Source organism: Sander lucioperca, chromosome 11 (assembly GCF_008315115.2).
Source record: "Sander lucioperca isolate FBNREF2018 chromosome 11, SLUC_FBN_1.2, whole genome shotgun sequence".
NCBI lineage: Eukaryota > Metazoa > Chordata > Actinopteri > Perciformes > Percidae > Sander > Sander lucioperca.
This window is the reverse complement of record NC_050183.1, coordinates 40,285,549-40,303,791: the sequence shown is the minus strand read 5'-3', so window position 1 is coordinate 40,303,791 and position 18,243 is coordinate 40,285,549. Positions and strand designations below refer to the sequence as shown.

At 42.2% G+C, this 18,243-nt stretch overlaps 1 protein-coding gene and 1 long non-coding RNA gene across 2 annotated transcripts; one reads left to right on the top strand and one right to left on the bottom strand.

Moving 5' to 3' along the window:
- Window positions 1–810: 810 nt before the first annotated feature.
- Window positions 811–2,239, bottom strand: LOC116059026. Its single transcript, XR_004107185.2, has 3 exons — window positions 2,143–2,239; window positions 1,266–1,315; window positions 811–952 (listed from the first exon to the last, which is right to left on the bottom strand). It is a non-coding gene; the product is annotated as an uncharacterized LOC116059026 (long non-coding RNA).
- Window positions 2,240–13,532: 11,293 nt separating this feature from the next.
- LOC118496243 (protein NLRC3-like) lies at window positions 13,533–17,446 on the top strand. Its single transcript, XM_036007175.1, has 4 exons — window positions 13,533–13,666; window positions 13,915–14,012; window positions 14,226–15,515; window positions 16,947–17,446. Exons 1-4 carry the CDS (start codon window positions 13,539–13,541, stop codon window positions 17,444–17,446), a joined length of 2,016 nt encoding a protein of 671 aa, XP_035863068.1. The 5' UTR covers window positions 13,533–13,538.
- The last annotated feature ends 797 nt before the right edge of the window (window positions 17,447–18,243 follow it).

The window sequence follows — 18,243 nt, the reverse complement described above, 5'->3', positions numbered from 1 at the left end:
TATATATATATATATATATATTTCCCTCTGAGATGTAGTGGAGTAGAAGTAGAAAGGAGCAGAACATGGAAATACTTAAGGAAAGTACAAGTACCCCTAAATGTGTCGGCTACTTAACTCACAGGAAAGTTTGTAGTTTTGTTTTTGTATAATTGAGTATTTTCTTTTAATAAAACTTTCTACTTTTACTCCACTTCACAAAGTAACGTCTCTTTGTTGTTACATAACCAGACTACTTTATGAATGAGTGAATATGACGACATTAAACACAGACCCAGAGTTAAACTGTCACGTGGGTTTTATTCATCAGGTAGTAACAGATTACTCTGGTCCATCAGGTAGTAACAGATTACTCTGATTCATCAGGTAGTAACAGATTACTCTGGTCCATCAGGTAGTAACAGATTACTCTGATTCATCAGGTAGTAACAGATTACTCTGATTCATCAGGTAGTAATAGATTACTCTGGTCCATCAGGTAGTAACAGATTACTCTGATTCATCAGGTAGTAATAGATTACAGTAACTTTTCAAAGTGAATAGGACCGTATTTATCACATCCGATTACAATCTTCCTGTTCTTTTTTAATTCACCTTCCTTGTACGGACAGTTGGGAGGCTTGTCTTTCTTTGCAGCCATTTCCTTCGTCTGTTCACAGAGAATAAGGTCAAAGGTCGTTTACCTTCCAGTGCTGCTGTTTTACAGACGGCTGCCACAGCTTCCAAAGACGCTCTGATGAAGGTGTTGGACCACTTACAGCTGCCGTGTCTGTTGTCCTTCATGATTCCTCTGCCGTTAATCCCGTTGGTACAGTCGTCTTCATGCATCTCCTCACCAATGAGCTGGTTTCTAAACCATGCAGCATTGGCTTCACTTTGTCACCTCCGTCCACAGAGATCAGAGATCAGAGATCAGCAGAACACCAGCAAAGATAGAGATCTTCATGTTGATCTGGAGAATACAGAGTTAGAAAAGCTGTTAGAGACTTTACTCTGACATATCTAACATCTCTTTATATTATCATATATATGTCTTTAGTTTTATAAATGTCTCCTAACTGTCTGATGATGTAAGAACTTGTTAAGTGACATCAGGAGTTTCTACAGCTCAGAATAACTGCTCACAGGATTATTAATCTAAATCTTTCTGCAGAAGAAATCCATAAAGTCCTGATGCAGCCAGAATAAGTTCTGAATGATTGCCGATATAAACATCCAGAGTTTAAATGTGTTAAAGACAGAATAATAATGTAAAGTATATTTACCTGAATGACAGGAGAGAGATGAGTTCTAGAGTCAGCAGCAGGAGAGATACCTGGAATATAGATTAGATTCAACTTTATTGTCACTGAACAGAGTACACAGACAACGAAATGCAGTTTCCGTCTAACCAGAAGTGCAAAAAAAGCAGAAAAGTGCAACGTGTGTGTGTGTGTATAGTATGTAAGTATAGACAGGACTAGACATATAGTGCAGTGTTATAAGAGCAGAATAAATAAATGAACAGTGTATGGACAACATGTACATATATGTGCAATGTAGTAGTGACATTATGCTAGTAGTAAGAATAATATAGATATATGCAGTGCATTATTATAAGAAAAACAGAATAAATATGGATATTCTGATGAACCATATAGACAGTATGTACAGCTATGTGTATATCACATTATAACACACTTCATTACAAAGATTATGCAGAAAAACCAAACATGTGCTGGTCATATGGGATCATAACAGACAGGTTACATCACAGTTCACTTCTTTAGAGAGGGACGGGCAAAAGATGCAACAACAACAGAATAAAAGTCACAAAAAAGTCTGAAAAAAAACTGACAAAAACATCAAAAAAGCGACAAATGTTAGAAGAAAAACACATTTAACTTTAAGGTTCTTCAAAACACAGAATAAAGCAGCAAGATAATGCAAATTATCCCACAGAAACATTGGAAAACGTTGGAAAAAGCAGCCAGAACTGCTGAAAAAGCATAAAAATTAAACAGAAACATTAATAAAGTGTCAAAACCATAGACAAAAACACCCAAATCTTCGTAAAAAGTTAGTTTCTGGCAGCTGAAACAGAATCTAAACCAATCAGAGAAGTTTTAACGTCTCAAAACAGAAAATCAAAAGTATATTTACCTGAATGACAGGAGAGAGAGATAGGAAAGTCTGAGAACTCCTCCATCTTTATACTGTAAAATATTATAATATCATATTATAATACACGCCCACTTCATCTCTCATAGGGTCAGCAGCAGATAACATATAACATCATATTATAATATTATATTATAATATTATAATTCTCCGAGCCGCCCAGGTGAGCCATCATCCCTACAGGAGATCAGAGGCTGGACTTCTAGTAGTTTTATCTTTACTTTAGACTTTTAGATTTCATCTAACTTTAGTTTGAGTCAGTTTTCAGCATGTTTGTTATTTTAACTTCAGTTTTTCAGAAAGGTTAAGTCAGTTTTTATAGTTTATAGTTTGTCTTTTTGTCAGGTTAAAGGTCTGTGTATAATGTGTTAAATCTTTGTGGACCTTAGTGTCCGATGTGATAAAACATTAGAACTGACATCAAAAAGCATCAAAGTGTCTAAAATAAATAAAAGATTCAGGAAAATGCTTTAAAAAAAGCTTCAAAGAAAGTGTCAAAAAGTGTCTAAAGCTTGTTGTATTTACTTTTTAAATGCTTTTGCTCCTAAAGTAATATGTATTTATGTATCATGGCTTCACTTTTGGTAATATGTATTTAATAATAGCTTCATTCAACACGTTGAAAAGCTTTTTGACCTGCAGAACAACTGTTTAAACTCCATTTCCTCGATATTTGAATGTGAAATAAAAGGAACAAAAGTAGTTTTATTTTAAAGCAGCTTCCACTTTGTATCTCGGAGGTTTTGGAGAGAAAAGAGCTTGGTACCATCCACTGATATCATCTCTTCCTTCACACACTCTCTGTTGTTCTTCTCCAGTTATTCAAACTAGAAGCTAAACCCTGAGAGCTCGGTCTGCGTGGATGACTTTAGTGATAAACACCAAACTGGTTTTGTGTAAAGCGAGAGATAACGTGAGAGGACACGTGGCAGACAGCGTCTCCCTCTGAGTTCAGCATTTAATGTAACTCTTTCCCGCTCCAGATATGGTTTTTACTGACAAGTTATAAAACATAATGGGTGATGTTAGGAAAGGATTCCTGCATGTCTTCTTGTCTGATGTCATGCTGTCAGATGAAGAATGCTGCAAAAAGAAACTCTTGTCCTTTAAATCGTTGTGTTAAACTCACCTTCACTGAGGGCCAGGCTGGAAAATGAGAATCACATTAAGGGACAAATATGTGGAGTTTATTGACATTCTTTTATTTAAGAGAAAAGTCAAATATCTTTGATTGTATTACTGCATGTGTCACATATTCCTCTCACTTACAGTTGGGTTGACAAAAAAGTTCCTTAGCCATCGTAGAGTCACAGACTATAAGATTTTACTACCTGTCTGATGTCCACACAGAGAACGTGCAGTCGGATGCAGCACGCTGCAAAAAGAAAGCCTTAACCCTTAGATTAGGAGTCCATCCATCAATGTTTTACTGCTTATCCGGAGTCAAGGGGGCAGCAGTTCCAGCAGGGGACCCCAAACTTCTCAGATGTGATGTTAAAATGTGTTTTCTCCTGCACAGTGGAGAGTTTTAAATGCAAGATGGGTTGTTACAAGTGTGATGGGTTTAAGAGTTGTAGTTGTGATAACAGTGATAACCAAAACTAATCTCTCACTTGTGATCCATGCAAACCGAGCCCTCAGGGTTTAGCTTCCAGTTTGAATAACTGGGGAAGAACAACAGAGAGAGTGTGTGAAGGGAGAGATGATATCAGAACAACCTTAGAAAGAATAATTCATGTGTTCATTTCATGGTAGTTAGATTGCTGCAGAGCTCTCTCCTCATGCCTCACTACAACAAACTTCAGCTGATTAAAAACCGCAGCCAGACACATTTTAATATCACAGCTGAGACTGCTTTCAACATTTACATCAGCACTTTTAATGGGACTGAAAGTACACTAAATGACTGAAAGTAGACACTAAATGATAGACACTAAATGACTGAAAGTAGACACTAAATGACTGAAAGTAGACACTAAATGATAGACACTAAATGACTGAAAGTAGACACTAAATGATAGACACTAAATGACTGAAAGTAGACACTAAATGTCTGAAAGTAGACACTAAATGACTGAAAGTAGACACTAAATGACTGAAAGTAAACACTAAATGACTGAAAGTAGACACTAAATGATAGACACTAAATGACTGAAAGTAGACACTAAATGATAGACACTAAATGACTGAAAGTAGACACTAAATGACTGAAAGTAGACACTAAATGTCTGAAAGTAGACACTAAATGTCTGAAAGTAGACACTAAATGACTGAAAGTAGACACTAAATGACTGAAAGTAGACACTAAATGACTGAAAGTAGACACTAAATGTCTGAAAGTAGACACTAAATGACTGAAAGTAGACACTAAATGACTGAAAGTAGACACTAAATGATAGACACTAAATGACTGAAAGTAGACACTAAATGTCTGAAAGTAGACACTAAATGTCTGAAAGTAGACACTAAATGTCTGAAAGTAGACACTAAATGACTGAAAGTAGACACTAAATGACTGAAAGTAGACACTAAATGACTGAAAGTAGACACTAAATGACTGAAAGTAGACACTAAATGACTGAAAGTAGACACTAAATGATAGACACTAAATGACTGAAAATACACTAAATGACTGCTAAACTCTATGATGACTGAGGAACTTTTTTTAGGACTTTAGCTCGACCAAACTGTAAGTGAGAAAACTATATGAGACATGCAGTAATACAGACAAGGATATTTGACTTTTCGATTAAATAAAAGCATGTAAAAAAAAAAGCATTTCTCTGGATGTGATTCTCATTTTCCAGTGTGGTCCTTAGTAAAGCTGACTTTGACACCCCTGATCTCTCTGGGAACCATCACCTTCATGTTGGAGAGGTCTGTGTCCCTATGAACCTGAGGGATGTGTTGTCCGGAGCCTGGTGCTCCTGGTAGGGTCTCCCATGGCAACGTGGTCTCAGGCGAGGGGCCAGACTAAGAATGGATCACAAAGACCTATGAATCAACACGGAGGAAGAAGGGTTACCGGGCCCGGAGGAAGCCCAGGGTCCCCATCTGGAGCCAGGCCCAAAGGAAGAAGCCCTGTTCAACAGATCTTCAACTCACACCTCCAGCAGAGCTTTTCTGGCATCCCTGTTAAGATTGGGCATTGAACCTGAGTCAGCAATATTCAAAAGCTTCCATTGCTGAAACTGCAGCAGGGAGCTGTTGTCTCAGGGTCTTAGGGGCCTCAAGGGGAAGTAACCCTCGAACACCGTGGTGAACACAAGGGGTCAGGGAAGACTGCAGAAGGATTCCTTCTGGGATATGTTATCCCAGAGGACTGCGGAGGCAGTTGCAGGGTACCGAAAGGGCTGCAGCCTTTGCTGCGAAGGAGGCAAAGCAGCGGGTGAGGGGAAAAATTCGGAGGACTTTCTATCTGCACCAAGGGGCTTCTGCAAAACCGTCACAACCTCAGGAAGGAGCACTTTGAGGAACTCCTGAATCCAACTACAACACCTATGATAGAGGCAGAGCTGGAGGCTGATGGATGTTACTGAGGTAGTCAAACAGCTCCACAGTGGCAAAGCCCCAGGGATTGATGAGATCCGTCCAGAAATGCTGAAAGCTCTGGGTGTGGAGGGGCTGTCTTGGATGACACGCCTCTTCAACATTGCGTGGAAGTGTGGGACGGTGCCAAAGGAGTGGCAGACAGGGAGATTTTGTGCCAATTACAGGGGTCTCCCACTTCTCAGCCTCCCCGGTAAAGTCTACTCCAAGGTGCTGGAAAGGAGGGTTCAGCCGATAGTCGAACCTCAGGTTGAAGAGGAACAATGCGGATTCCGTCCTGGTCGTGGAACAACGGACCAGATCTTCACTCTCGCAAGGATCCTGGAGGGAGCCTGGGAGTATGCACAACCGGTCTACGTGTGTTTTGTGGATCTGGAGAAGGCGTATGACCGGGTCCCTCGGGAGATACTGTGGGAGGTGCTGCGGGAGTATGGGGTGAGGGGGTCCCTTCTCAGGGCCATCCAATCTCTGTACGACCAAAGTGAGAGCTGTGTCCGGGTTCTCGGCAGTAAGTCGGACTCGTTTCAGGTGAGGGTTGGCCTCGCCAGGGCTGCGCTTTGTCACCAATCCTATTTGTAATATTTATGGACAGGATATCAATATCTCATCGCTGCTTTTTATAGATGATGTGGTCCTGATGGCATCATTGGCCAGCGACCTTCAGCACTCACTGGATCGGTTTGCAGCCGAGTGTGAAGCGGCTGGGATGAGGATCAGCACCTCTAAATCTGAAAAAAATGATGATTGATTGATGTAACGTAGTGTGTTTGTTATCATGTGATGTTCCAGGTATCCCTGACTGTGACTGACTGATAATACTTTACAACAGAAGGTGTTTGTGTGAGGTTGGATTCTTCACGTGCATTAGTGTTCGTTAGAGAATTCACCCTGAAACCTGTTTTAGGAGAGGAACACATACTGACTACTATTAAATATAAAAACATCATCAATATAGCTGTAGACATTAATAAATAAATAAAAGATTTGTTTTTTAAATAGAAAAACTAGATGACTAGTTTAATTAATTTTTAAAGGCAACAAAGCTTGGAGTCACTTAAAAAAAACAATATTTGTGAATATAAAATGTACTCATAATATATATTATTGCACATTAGGTCTGTAATCTCTCTCAGCAAGTTGTTGCACCATGATTCCAGTTAGTTTACATCTGCTTCCCCGTGAGATCCTTTATTTACAGTCTCCTGCCATAGTAGACCCATAGAGAAACGTATCAAAGTAAATATCTACGATAGTAGACCCAGTGTGAGGTAATCCTGTCAGACCGTACGAGTTTCTCCCAGAAGGATTGGACCGTTTGGACGTTGAGAGCAGCACGGCAGAGAGATTATCTACAGAGAAAATCACATTTTCAATCAATATTTGAAAGTTAAACGTTATTATTTCATATTAAAAACAATATTACTAAAGCATGTTATGTCAATGTGTAGTGAGTTTACTGTCAACATCCCAGTTTGCTCGCTATATTAACGTTAGCAAATGTTAGTGAAGGGATCAGTTTAACAATTACTGTTACATCTCAATATTTATCTTACTTGACATTACTTTAGACATTATGTGTATTAGACCGCTAATTTAGTTACTCATTTGTTAGTGAGTTATCTGCTAATGTAACGTATCGTTAGCCGAAGTCTGCTGCTGTGTTGCTAAGCTACTGCGTTACGGGTTCTACCGGGAAGCTCTGCAGGAGGCGGATCCTGCCAGTTTGGACTTTTTCAGTTTGAGCACGTTTTTCTCCCATCCAGGAATGCTGTCTGGACTAGCCAGACCTTCCTCCGCAGTGCTGCGGAGGAAGGTCTGGCAAAGCGAGACTACAAGTTAATCAACATTACGTTTAGAATCTGTATGGGCTATAATCGCTGTTCGAGAGAAGAGTAAAGTTGTGTTAAGGTAACGTTACGTGAACATTTGTGTCAGTGTGTAGAAGGGATCGTGGAGGATCTATCTGTTTATATATCTATCTGTTTATATACCTATCTGTCTATATATCTATCTGTTTATATATCTATCTGTCTATATATCTATCCTGACCTGCTCAGAGGATGAGCCACCAAAGATTCCAGAAAAGTGGAATCCTCCCCAGCTCCGTGGTTATCTAACTCAGTACGTGCTGAAAGATCAACTATACGGGCAGCGGAAAGGAAATGGCAGAAATCTAAACACCCAGATGATCTGCTTACCTATCAGTCTCTTCTTTCCTCCTTCACTGCCTCTATTTCTGCAGCCAAAAGCTCTTTTTATCAAACCAAAATTGAATCCTCTTTCTCGAACCCCAAAAAACTTTTTTCCATCTTCTCTAACCTCCTAGATTCCCCCAGTCCACCTCCTTCCTCCTCCCTCCTACCAACCCACTTTGTCAACTACTTTGTAAAAAAGATAGATGACATACGCTCTTCATTCTCCACCACACCTCCTGAAATCACCTTACCATCCATCACTTCCAGTACTCTTTCCTCTTTCACCCCTTTATCTCCAAACCAAATTCTTACTTTGATTACCTCTGCCCGCCCAACCACCTGCCCCCTGGATCCTATCCCTTCTCACCTTCTCCAGTCCATTGCTCCGGACCTCCTTCCTTTCCTCACCCATCTCATTAACATCTCCTTGTCAACTGGCTGTTTCCCCGATGCCCTCAAAGAGGCAAGAGTGACCCCACTGCTCAAAAAACCAACACTCGACTCCTCTGATGTAAATAACTATAGACCCGTCTCCCTTCTTCCATTTCTATCTAAACTCTTGAGCGTGCCATTTATAATCAACTCTCTACCTATCTCCACCAGAACAACCTTCTTGATCCCCACCAGTCTGGCTTCAAGGCTGGCCACTCAACAGAAACTGCCCTCCTTGCTGTCACTGAGCAGCTTCACATCGCTAGAACAACCTCTCTCTCTTCCATTATCATCCTTCTGGATCTTTCTGCTGCCTTTGACACAGTGAACCACCAGATCCTCATTTCGACACTCCGAAATCTGGGTGTCTCAGGCTCTGCGCTCTCATTACTCACATCTTACCTGGCAGACCGAACCTACCGGGTAACCTGGAGAGGGTCTTGCTCAGAACCTTGCCCACTTAAAACTGGGGTTCCTCAGGGATCAGTCCTGGGTCCCCTCCTCTTCTCTCTGTACACCAACTCTCTCGGGTCTGTCATTCAGTCGTACGGCTTTTCTTATCACAGCTACGCAGATGACACCCAACTAATTCTCTCCTTTCCTGAGTCTGAAACTCAGGTAGCATGACGTATCTCGGCCTGTCTGACTGACATCTCTTCTTGGATGTCTACACACCATCTGAAACTCAACCTCCACAAGACTGAGCTCCTTTTCCTTCCAGGGAAGGGCTCTCCTACCCAAGACCGGACTATAACAATTGACAACTCTGTGGTAGTCCCCACCCAGACTGCTAGAATCCTGGGTGTGACACTTGACGACCAACTCTCCTTCACTGCTAACATTGCTGCAACCACCCGATGGTGTAGATACATGCTGCATAACATCAGAAGGATACGTCCCCTTCTAACGCAGAAGGCGGCTCAGGTTCTGGTTCAGGCTCTAGTCATCTCACGTCTAGACTACTGCAACTCCCTCCTGATTGGCCTGCCTGCATGCTCCCTCCTGATTGGCCTGCCTGCATGTGCCATCCAACCCCTGCAGCTCATTCAGAATGCAGCGGCTCGACTTGTCTTCAACCTCCCCAAGTTCTCTCACACTACACCTCTCCTCCGCTCTCTTCACTGGCTACCAATTGCGGCCCGCATCCGCTTCAAGACACTAGTACTTACGTACAGGGCCACGAACGGATCAGCACCCGCTTACATCCAGAACATGGTCAAACCATATACCCCAACCCGCCCACTTCGTTCTGCATCAGCCAAACTACTTGCTGCCCCCTCACAGCGAGGGAGAACTAATCACTCAACGAAATCCCGACTGTTCACTGTCCTGGCTCCCAAATGGTGGAACGAGCTCCCCATCGATATCAGGATGGCCGAAAGCCTTCACATCTTCCGCCGAAGGCTCGGATAAAAAAATAAAAAAATAAAAAAATAAATCTTGAACTTGCACTTTCGAACCTGCACTTTCATTTGTCTCTTTGTAGCTTTGCCTATTTAAAGCTACTGTATTTGCACTTACTACTTGTGGTCTGGAGTTTGAACCTTCACAGTTGAAAGCACTTAATTGTAAGTCGCTTTGGATAAAAGCGTCAGCTAAATGACATGTAATGTAATGTAATGTAATGGAAGACAAAGATGAAGACCTACACAGACTACCAGATGGGTAGGTAGTAAACTATTACGTCCCACTCCAGGCATCGGTTAAACCAAATGACATATCAAGACTTGGATGCACCAACAAATCTAAACGTCTTACATTAAACTTAATGATATCACTTGGTATTGTATGTTTTTATGAAGGTAAATTAATCTGGTCTGCAGTCGTTATTCATTTACTAAAAACTGTGCACATGACTATATAGGAAATATTGCAACAGTTCCTAAAGAGGGTCGGAGAGGAAACATAAATGCGGTAAACGAGCTGGTAGTTTAAACGTGGGGTATACTCGCCGCAGCCGAGCTGTCGAGAGCGCCAGCGTGACGTCACAGGAGCGCCGTAACTGTTTATACTCGTGCGTGGAGGTCGTGACTAGTTGCAGTCTTCTCCTGAACAGAGGTGGCGCTAATGAGGAAAGGCTACCGACTTTGCTATTTCTACAGACTAGAAGAAGAAGAAAAAGGTAAACAACGGCAGAACTGGCAGCAGCATTGACGTCAATGAAGAACTCATCTTAACCCAGTAAGTTTACAGGACAGACTTGCAGTCGATCTGAGAGTCCTGGCATCACGTTGCTCTTGAGCTCGTTCATGCTTCCTGTTTCCGCTTTGTTGCGTGCCGCTGAAAAAAAATAGCACGCCCTCTGCTCGCGCACTCAAAATCCTGGCTCGCCAGCGAGATCTACATCATTTTGAAGTCACATTGTTGTGCACAAGCTCGGCTGCCCCCACTGTAAAACTGCCTTAAGTCTTCTGCTAACTCTAAACTATTCACTCTGAGGTCTGAGGGTTTGAGAGGAAACAAACGCGGTAAACGAGCTGATAGTTTAGTCTTCTGCTAACTCTAAACCAGTGGTTCTCAAATGGAGGTACGTGTACCCCTAGGGGTACTTTGGAGGACTGCAGGGGGTACGTGAGATATTTAACAAAATGTTTAATACTAGTTATAAGTCTGTTGTCCAGAACATTTTTATGTAGAATTTTTTTTTTCCTACCAAAAATGTGACATTTGTGTCGCCTTCTTTGGACCTAATCTTGCCGTCCTTACTATACTGTCCTTCTACTTTTTACAAGTTTCTCGCATTTTTCTTCTTATATTACGGTTTTTGAAGTTTTTGATACTATTTTGACCTATTCTTGCCTTACTTCCTTCCTTCTTTGTACCATTTTTTTCCGAGTTTTTGTCTCTTTTTGTCATTAGCATTTAAACGTTTTTTTTTTTTTTTTAATTACAAGGCTGTTGTTTAGTAAATCTATCGCTGACAGCGCTGTACTGTTCCTGTTTATATACACTTTTTTTTCTACCGAAAATGATTAGCGCCGGTCAGGGGGTACATGGCTTAAAGAAACAATTCAAAAGGGGAACATTATTGAAAAAGGTTTGAGAACCACTGCTCTAAACTATATGATCATGTCAACTGGCTTCAATCCTTAAAGAGAGACTAGTAAAACATCATTCAGAATGTCAGGCAGAAGTTGCCAAAATAAATACATGGACATTTCAGTTCAGTTCAGTTCAATTTTATTTATATCGCACATTTAAAAGCAACATAGTTGACCAAAGTGCTTAACAAGCTCCAAAAATTCAAAGCAATAATATAGACTACACAAGCAATACACAATATACATATTGCAGTTCACAACATGGAGAGAAAAAGTAAAGAGGAGAAACTTTGTTTCTAAATGCAGAATATTATCAGTTATTTGGTGTGTTTGGTGGCAGCTTCACCAGCAGCAGGAGAGTTAAAAACTGATCTGTGTGAACACACACACACACACACACACACACACACACACACACACACACACACACACACACACACACACACACACACACACACACACACACACACACACACACACACACACACACACACACACACACACACACACACACTGATGAAGTCATGTGATTTCCAGTAAATGGAGAGGGGAGGGGCAAGACTGAAAGTGGAAGAGTTGAGTCAGTGTAGACTCCATTTAGAGTGGAGAGAACAGAGCAGGAGGAGGAACATTTATTATGTGACTGTTAAAGTCTCTGAGTCAGTTTTCTCCCTGTGGACTGGAGAGGAAAGAAATGTTAGAATGAACTCAACAGTTTGATGGTCGACACAAAGTCCTGATTGGCTGAATAATACACATTAAACCTGCTGGAACTAAAAAAAACACAGATTTAAAGACGTGTGTGTGTGTGTGTGTGTGTGTGTGTGTGTGCGAGTGTGTGTGTGTGTGTGTGTGTGTGTGTGTGTGTGTGTGTGTGTGTGTGTGTGTGTGTGCGAGTGTGTGTGTGTGTGTGTGTCTTCGTCCGCCAGCCGAAAGTGAATGATTACATTTTACCATCCACTCAGTAGATCACCTGTGGTTTTTTTGGGCTGCTGAGCAAATGTACCAGCCACATGCATATTTTAGCAACATTTGTTTAGTAACTTCCTGATCGTTGTTTCCTGATTGACTCTTGTTCAACCTTGTTTTCTCTAAATGTTGTGAGCTCACAGTCAGTGTTCCTGTTTTACCTCTCAGACTGACTTCAGAGGCCTGTACTATGAAGCAAGATTTGGCGTCAACGAGGTAACTTCAGGTTTAACCCAGGGTTTTCTGTATCACGACGGTGGATCACTTGTTACCAGGTTTAGTCGCTGTGGTAACTTATGCTGAACACCTAACCTGGTCGGGAGCAGGTTATGTTGGAGATTAGAGATCAACTGGTGTAAAAGCACCGCCTACTGACCAATCAATACTCGATTGATAACGGTGTCACCGTTCTTAGAAGATCAGCTGGAGCTCGGTGAGAGACAGAGAGAGATAGAGAGAGAGAGAGAGAGAGAGAGAGAGAGAGAGAGGTGCGCTCATAAAAGTTCAAACATTTAGAGACCAACAACCCTGTTAACATTCCCTGATGGGTATCTTTATGAAAGATATAGATTTTCAGTGGAGTGAATTACATATAGACTATTTGTCGGCTTGTTGAGCCGTATGTTGCCAATGCGCGCATCAGTTTGAATTATGTTTTTATATATTTTATTTGCTCTCACGATCGCGTACCACTGCCAGGGTTGCAACTGAAATAATAGGCTAAAGCAACCACAGTTTATGGAAAGCACAAGCGCAATTCTGGTCAGATCTTGTGCCTGACTGATGGGGAAGTGATGTTACTAAGCATTGTGATTTACACATTTACAGCGTCAGCTATTTTTTTCGTCGGCTACTTTCCTTCCTGTTTTAGGAAGCAGCGACTGTATTGCATTTTGCCTGTAAAACCGTGCCTGTGATCTTCATGTTTATGTAGAATTGTAGTTTGCTCTTCTTATATTAAATATGCGGCTCTGGTAGACGTTTGTGATTGGTCGTGCTGTGCAAACACCGCCTCTTTTATGTGAACGAGAGCGCCGCTGGATTGGGAAACCCTGGGTTGACTGAACTAGTTGTTAACCACCGTCACACAGGTTATTCAGGACCGCGGTTGTTAGGGTTAGTGAAGCCTGGGAACTGAAAGAAATCCAGGACATATTGATCTTGATTCGTAGTACAGGCCTCAGATCAGAAGATGAGTGATTTGGAGGAAGAGGAGGACGGAGCAGAGTCTGTAGTATCTGGCTGTCTGTCTATGAAGAAGGACTGGTCCAAAGATGATCCTCTGACCTTCAGTAATGAACCTGGACCCTCAGACACAAAGTAAGACCACTGATACTAACTCATTTTATGACTCAGTTTCAGTTCTTCCTGCTGATGCCATGTATTTGTTGATTTTGTGTTAATATATTACATTTCTATAAATTCTGTTACATGCTGGTCTTCCTCAATATTCAGACCACTTCTAACCTCTGTTGAAACCTAACTGACTCTAGACAGTTTGGCCAAATCTTGATATGTTTCAACAACAATCAACAAATCATTTTAGTGATAAAGAAATGTTTTCACAGAGAGAGGAAGAGGAGTGATGTTTCTGAGGAGGAGCAGCTGTCCAGATCCAGAACCAGAGCTGGACTGCAGACAGCCAATCAGAGCAGCTCTGAACAAAGTAAGTCTGTCCATCTATCTGCTGATGTCTTCATGTCTGAACACACCACTGGTTGTTGTACTGAGACATGTGTTGTGACATTTAACATTATAAATATTGTTACAGTTTAAGTCCATCTGAAATTTAACTGGATTGTTTTCATATTGGTAATAAAAATAATCACCAGATTGTTATCATTTCTTGTTCTGTCTCTCACCTTTGTCTTTTTTTTAGTGTATGTTGGTCGTCAGAAACATAAGATCAGGCTGAAGGGGACATTTGAACGTGTGACTGAAGGAGCTGAAACAGGAAGTAGAACCCTCCTCAACAGGATATTTACTGTCCTCTACCTCATAGAGGGACAGAGTGAAGAGGTTAATACCGAACATGAGGTGTGGCAGCTCGAGACAGCTTCCAAGAAGAAGATCCTCCATGACTCTCCAATCAAGTGCTGCGACATCTTTAAAGCCTCACCTGACCAACAGAAACACATCAGAGTGGTTCTGACGAGCGGCGTCGCTGGCGTTGGAAAAACCTTCTCAGTGCAGAAGTTCTGTCTGGACTGGGCTGAGGATTTGGAAAACCAAGATATCAGTCTGGTGATTCCTCTTTCCTTCAGGGAGCTGAACTTGATCAAAGATGAGCAGTACAGTCTTCTGGAGCTGCTCCGTGTTTTCCATCCGACATTACAGGAGGTCACAGCAGAGCAGCTCGCTGGCTCTAAAGTTCTCTTCATCTTTGACGGCCTGGATGAAAGCAGACTTTCACTGGATTTCAACAACAATGAGGCTGTTTCTGATGTCGCACAGAAGTCATCAGTCAACGTGCTGTTGACAAACCTCGTCCAGGGGAAGCTGCTTCCCTCGGCTCTCATCTGGATAACTTCCCGACCTGCAGCAGCCAATCAGATCCCTCCTGCGTGTGTTGACAGGGTAATAGAAGTACGAGGCTTCACTGACGCCCAGAAGGAGGAGTACTTCAGGAAGAGAGTCAGTGATGAAGAGCTGTCCAGCAGAATCATCTCCCACATCAAGACATCCAGGAGCCTCCACATCATGTGTCTGATCCCAGTCTTCTGCTGGATCACTGCTACAGTTCTGGACCACATGTTGACTACAGACCAGAGAGGAGAGCTGCCCAAGACCCTGACTGACATGTACTCACACTTCCTGCTGGTTCAGACAAAGAGGAAGAAGCTCAAGTATGCTGAGGGACATGAGACGAGTCCACAGGAGCTGACGGAGGCTGACAGGGGAGTTCTTCTGAAGCTGGGGAGGCTGGCGTTTGAACAGCTGGAGAAAGGAAACATCATGTTCTACCAAGAAGACCTGGAGCGCTGTGGTCTGGATGTCACAGAGGCCTCGCTGTACTCAGGAGTTTGTACACAGATCTTCAAAAGAGAGAGTGTGATCTTCCAGAAAACAGTCTACTGCTTCATTCATCTGAGCGTTCAGGAGTTTCTGGCTGCAGTCTACCTGTTCCACTGTTACACCAACAGGAACACACAGGTACTGGAGGACTTCCTGGGTGATGATGGTGATGATGGTGATGGTGATGATGGTGATGGTGATGGTGATGATGGTGATGATGGTGATGGTGATGATGGTGATGGTGATGGTGATGGTGATGGTGATGATGGTGATGGTGATGATGGTGATGGTGATGGTGATGATGGTGATGGTGATGGTGATGATGGTGATGGTGATGGTGATGGTGATGATGGTGATGGTGATGATGGTGATGGTGATGATGGTGATGATGGTGATGGTGATGGTGATGATGGTGATGGTGATGGTGATGGTGGTGATGGTGATGATGGTGATGGTGATGGTGATGATGATGGTGATGATGGTGATGGTGATGGTGATGGTGGTGATGATGGTGATGATGGTGATGGTGATGGTGGTGATGGTGATGATGGTGATGGTGATGATGGTGATGGTGATGGTGATGGTGGTGATGATGGTGATGGTGATGGTGATGATGGTGATGGTGATGATGGTGATGGTGATGGTGATGATGGTGATGGTGATGATGGTGATGATGGTGATGGTGATGGTGATGATGGTGATGGTGATGGTGATGGTGATGATGGTGATGGTGATGATGGTGATGGTGATGGTGATGGTGATGGTGGTGATGGTGATGGTGATGGTGATGGTGGTGATGGTGATGATGGTGATGGTGATGGTGATGATGATGGTGATGATGGTGATGGTGATGGTGATGGTGGTGATGATGGTGATGGTGATGATGGTGATGGTGATGGTGATGGTGGTGATGGTGATGATGGTGATGGTGATGATGGTGATGGTGATGGTGGTGATGATGGTGATGGTGATGATGGTGATGATGGTGATGGTGATGGTGATGATGGTGATGGTGATGATGGTGATGATGGTGATGGTGATGGTGATGATGGTGATGGTGATGGTGATGGTGATGGTGATGGTGATGATGGTGATGGTGATGATGGTGATGGTGATGGTGATGGTGATGATGGTGATGGTGATGGTGATGATGGTGATGGTGATGATGGTGATGGTGATGGTGATGATGGTGGTGATGGTGATGATGATGGTGGTGATGGTGGTGATGGTGGTGATGATGATGATGATGATGATGATGATGATGATGATGGTGATGATGGTGATGGTGATGATGGTGGTGATGGTGATGGTGATGGTGATGGTGATGGTGATGATGATGATGATGATGGTGATGATGATGGTGATGATAGTGATGATGACGGTGATGATGATGATGATGATGATGATGGTGATGGTGATGATGACGGTGATGATGATGGTGATGATAGTGATGATGACGGTGATGATGGTGGTGATGATGATGATGATGATGATGATGGTGATGATGACGGTGATGATGATGGTGATGATAGTGATGATGGTGATGATGACGGTGATGATGATGATGATGGTGATGATGATGATGATGATGATGATTGGGACAATGATTATTACCCATCCCTGGATGTCTTCCTGAAGAGAGTCATGGAGAAATCCCTTGAGAGTAAAAATGGCCACCTTGACCTGTTTGTCCGCTTCCTTCACGGCCTCTCTCTGGAGTCCAACCAGAGACTCTTAGGAGGCCTGCTGGGTCAGACAGACAACAGTCCAGAAATCATCCAGAGAGCCATCAACAACCTGAAGGAGATGGGCAGGGATAGGATATCTGCTGACAGAAGCATCAACATCTTCCACTGTCTGACGGAGATGAACGACCACTCAGTCCATCAGGAGATCCAAGAGTTCCTGAAGTCAGAGAAAAGATCAGCAAAGAAACTCTCTGAGTTCCACTGCTCAGCTCTGTCCTACATGCTGCAGATGTCAGAGGAGGTTCTGGATGAGTTGGACATAAGGAAGTACATTACAACAGAGGAGGGACGACGGAGACTGTTTCCAGCTGTGAGGAACTGCAGAAAGGCTGTGTAAGTCCAGATGTGATTATCATTTTAAATCAGTGTGAAGCTGAGGCCATCAGTATTAGAGTAAAGATACAGACTTTACACACATGAACAATATAAAACGTACACACTATAAAAGATAAACCTGATTATTGTAAATAATTCTACATGTTACTCTGCAAATGTCTTTGTTTAATCACAACAGACAGCCTTTTTACAGTGTATACAGAGTCAGCAGTGTGTTTCTATAATGTGTCTTTTATTTACAAACAGACATTTATTATTTATGATCTGCTGAACTAACATCACATGAAGTTTAAGCTGTTTCATAATAACTTTGATTCAGTTATTTTAATCATATTTTTATGAGCAGTTTCTGAACTATTTTATTGTAAGGATGTTTCCGCTAATTTTCACATTTTATACGATCAGGACTGGTTTAAATAATCATTTTTTCAGATTCAAATCGTTTTTCATTTGAATGTTCCAACATTGATAGATAAAATCCAGAATGGGTTTCTGTCTGTATCATATGAAACTAGAAGACCTAAGGAATCCATTGGTATCAACTATGTCATGCTAGCTGTCAGGAAGGCTGGACAATGCTCCAAAGTTCCATTACAAGTTACAGGATACATTTTGGAGAGGGAGAAACTGGCATGGCCATTTTAAAAGAAAATCTGAATGAAATGTCTCTAAACTCTCTGACTGTAGAGTCTGTAGAACTGCACTTTATTGGGTTCATGTTGAATAAAAAGTACATTAAAGTGTAACTACCGTGTTTTCATCCTGGACCCCATTTCCCCATGCATTTGTGTTTAGACT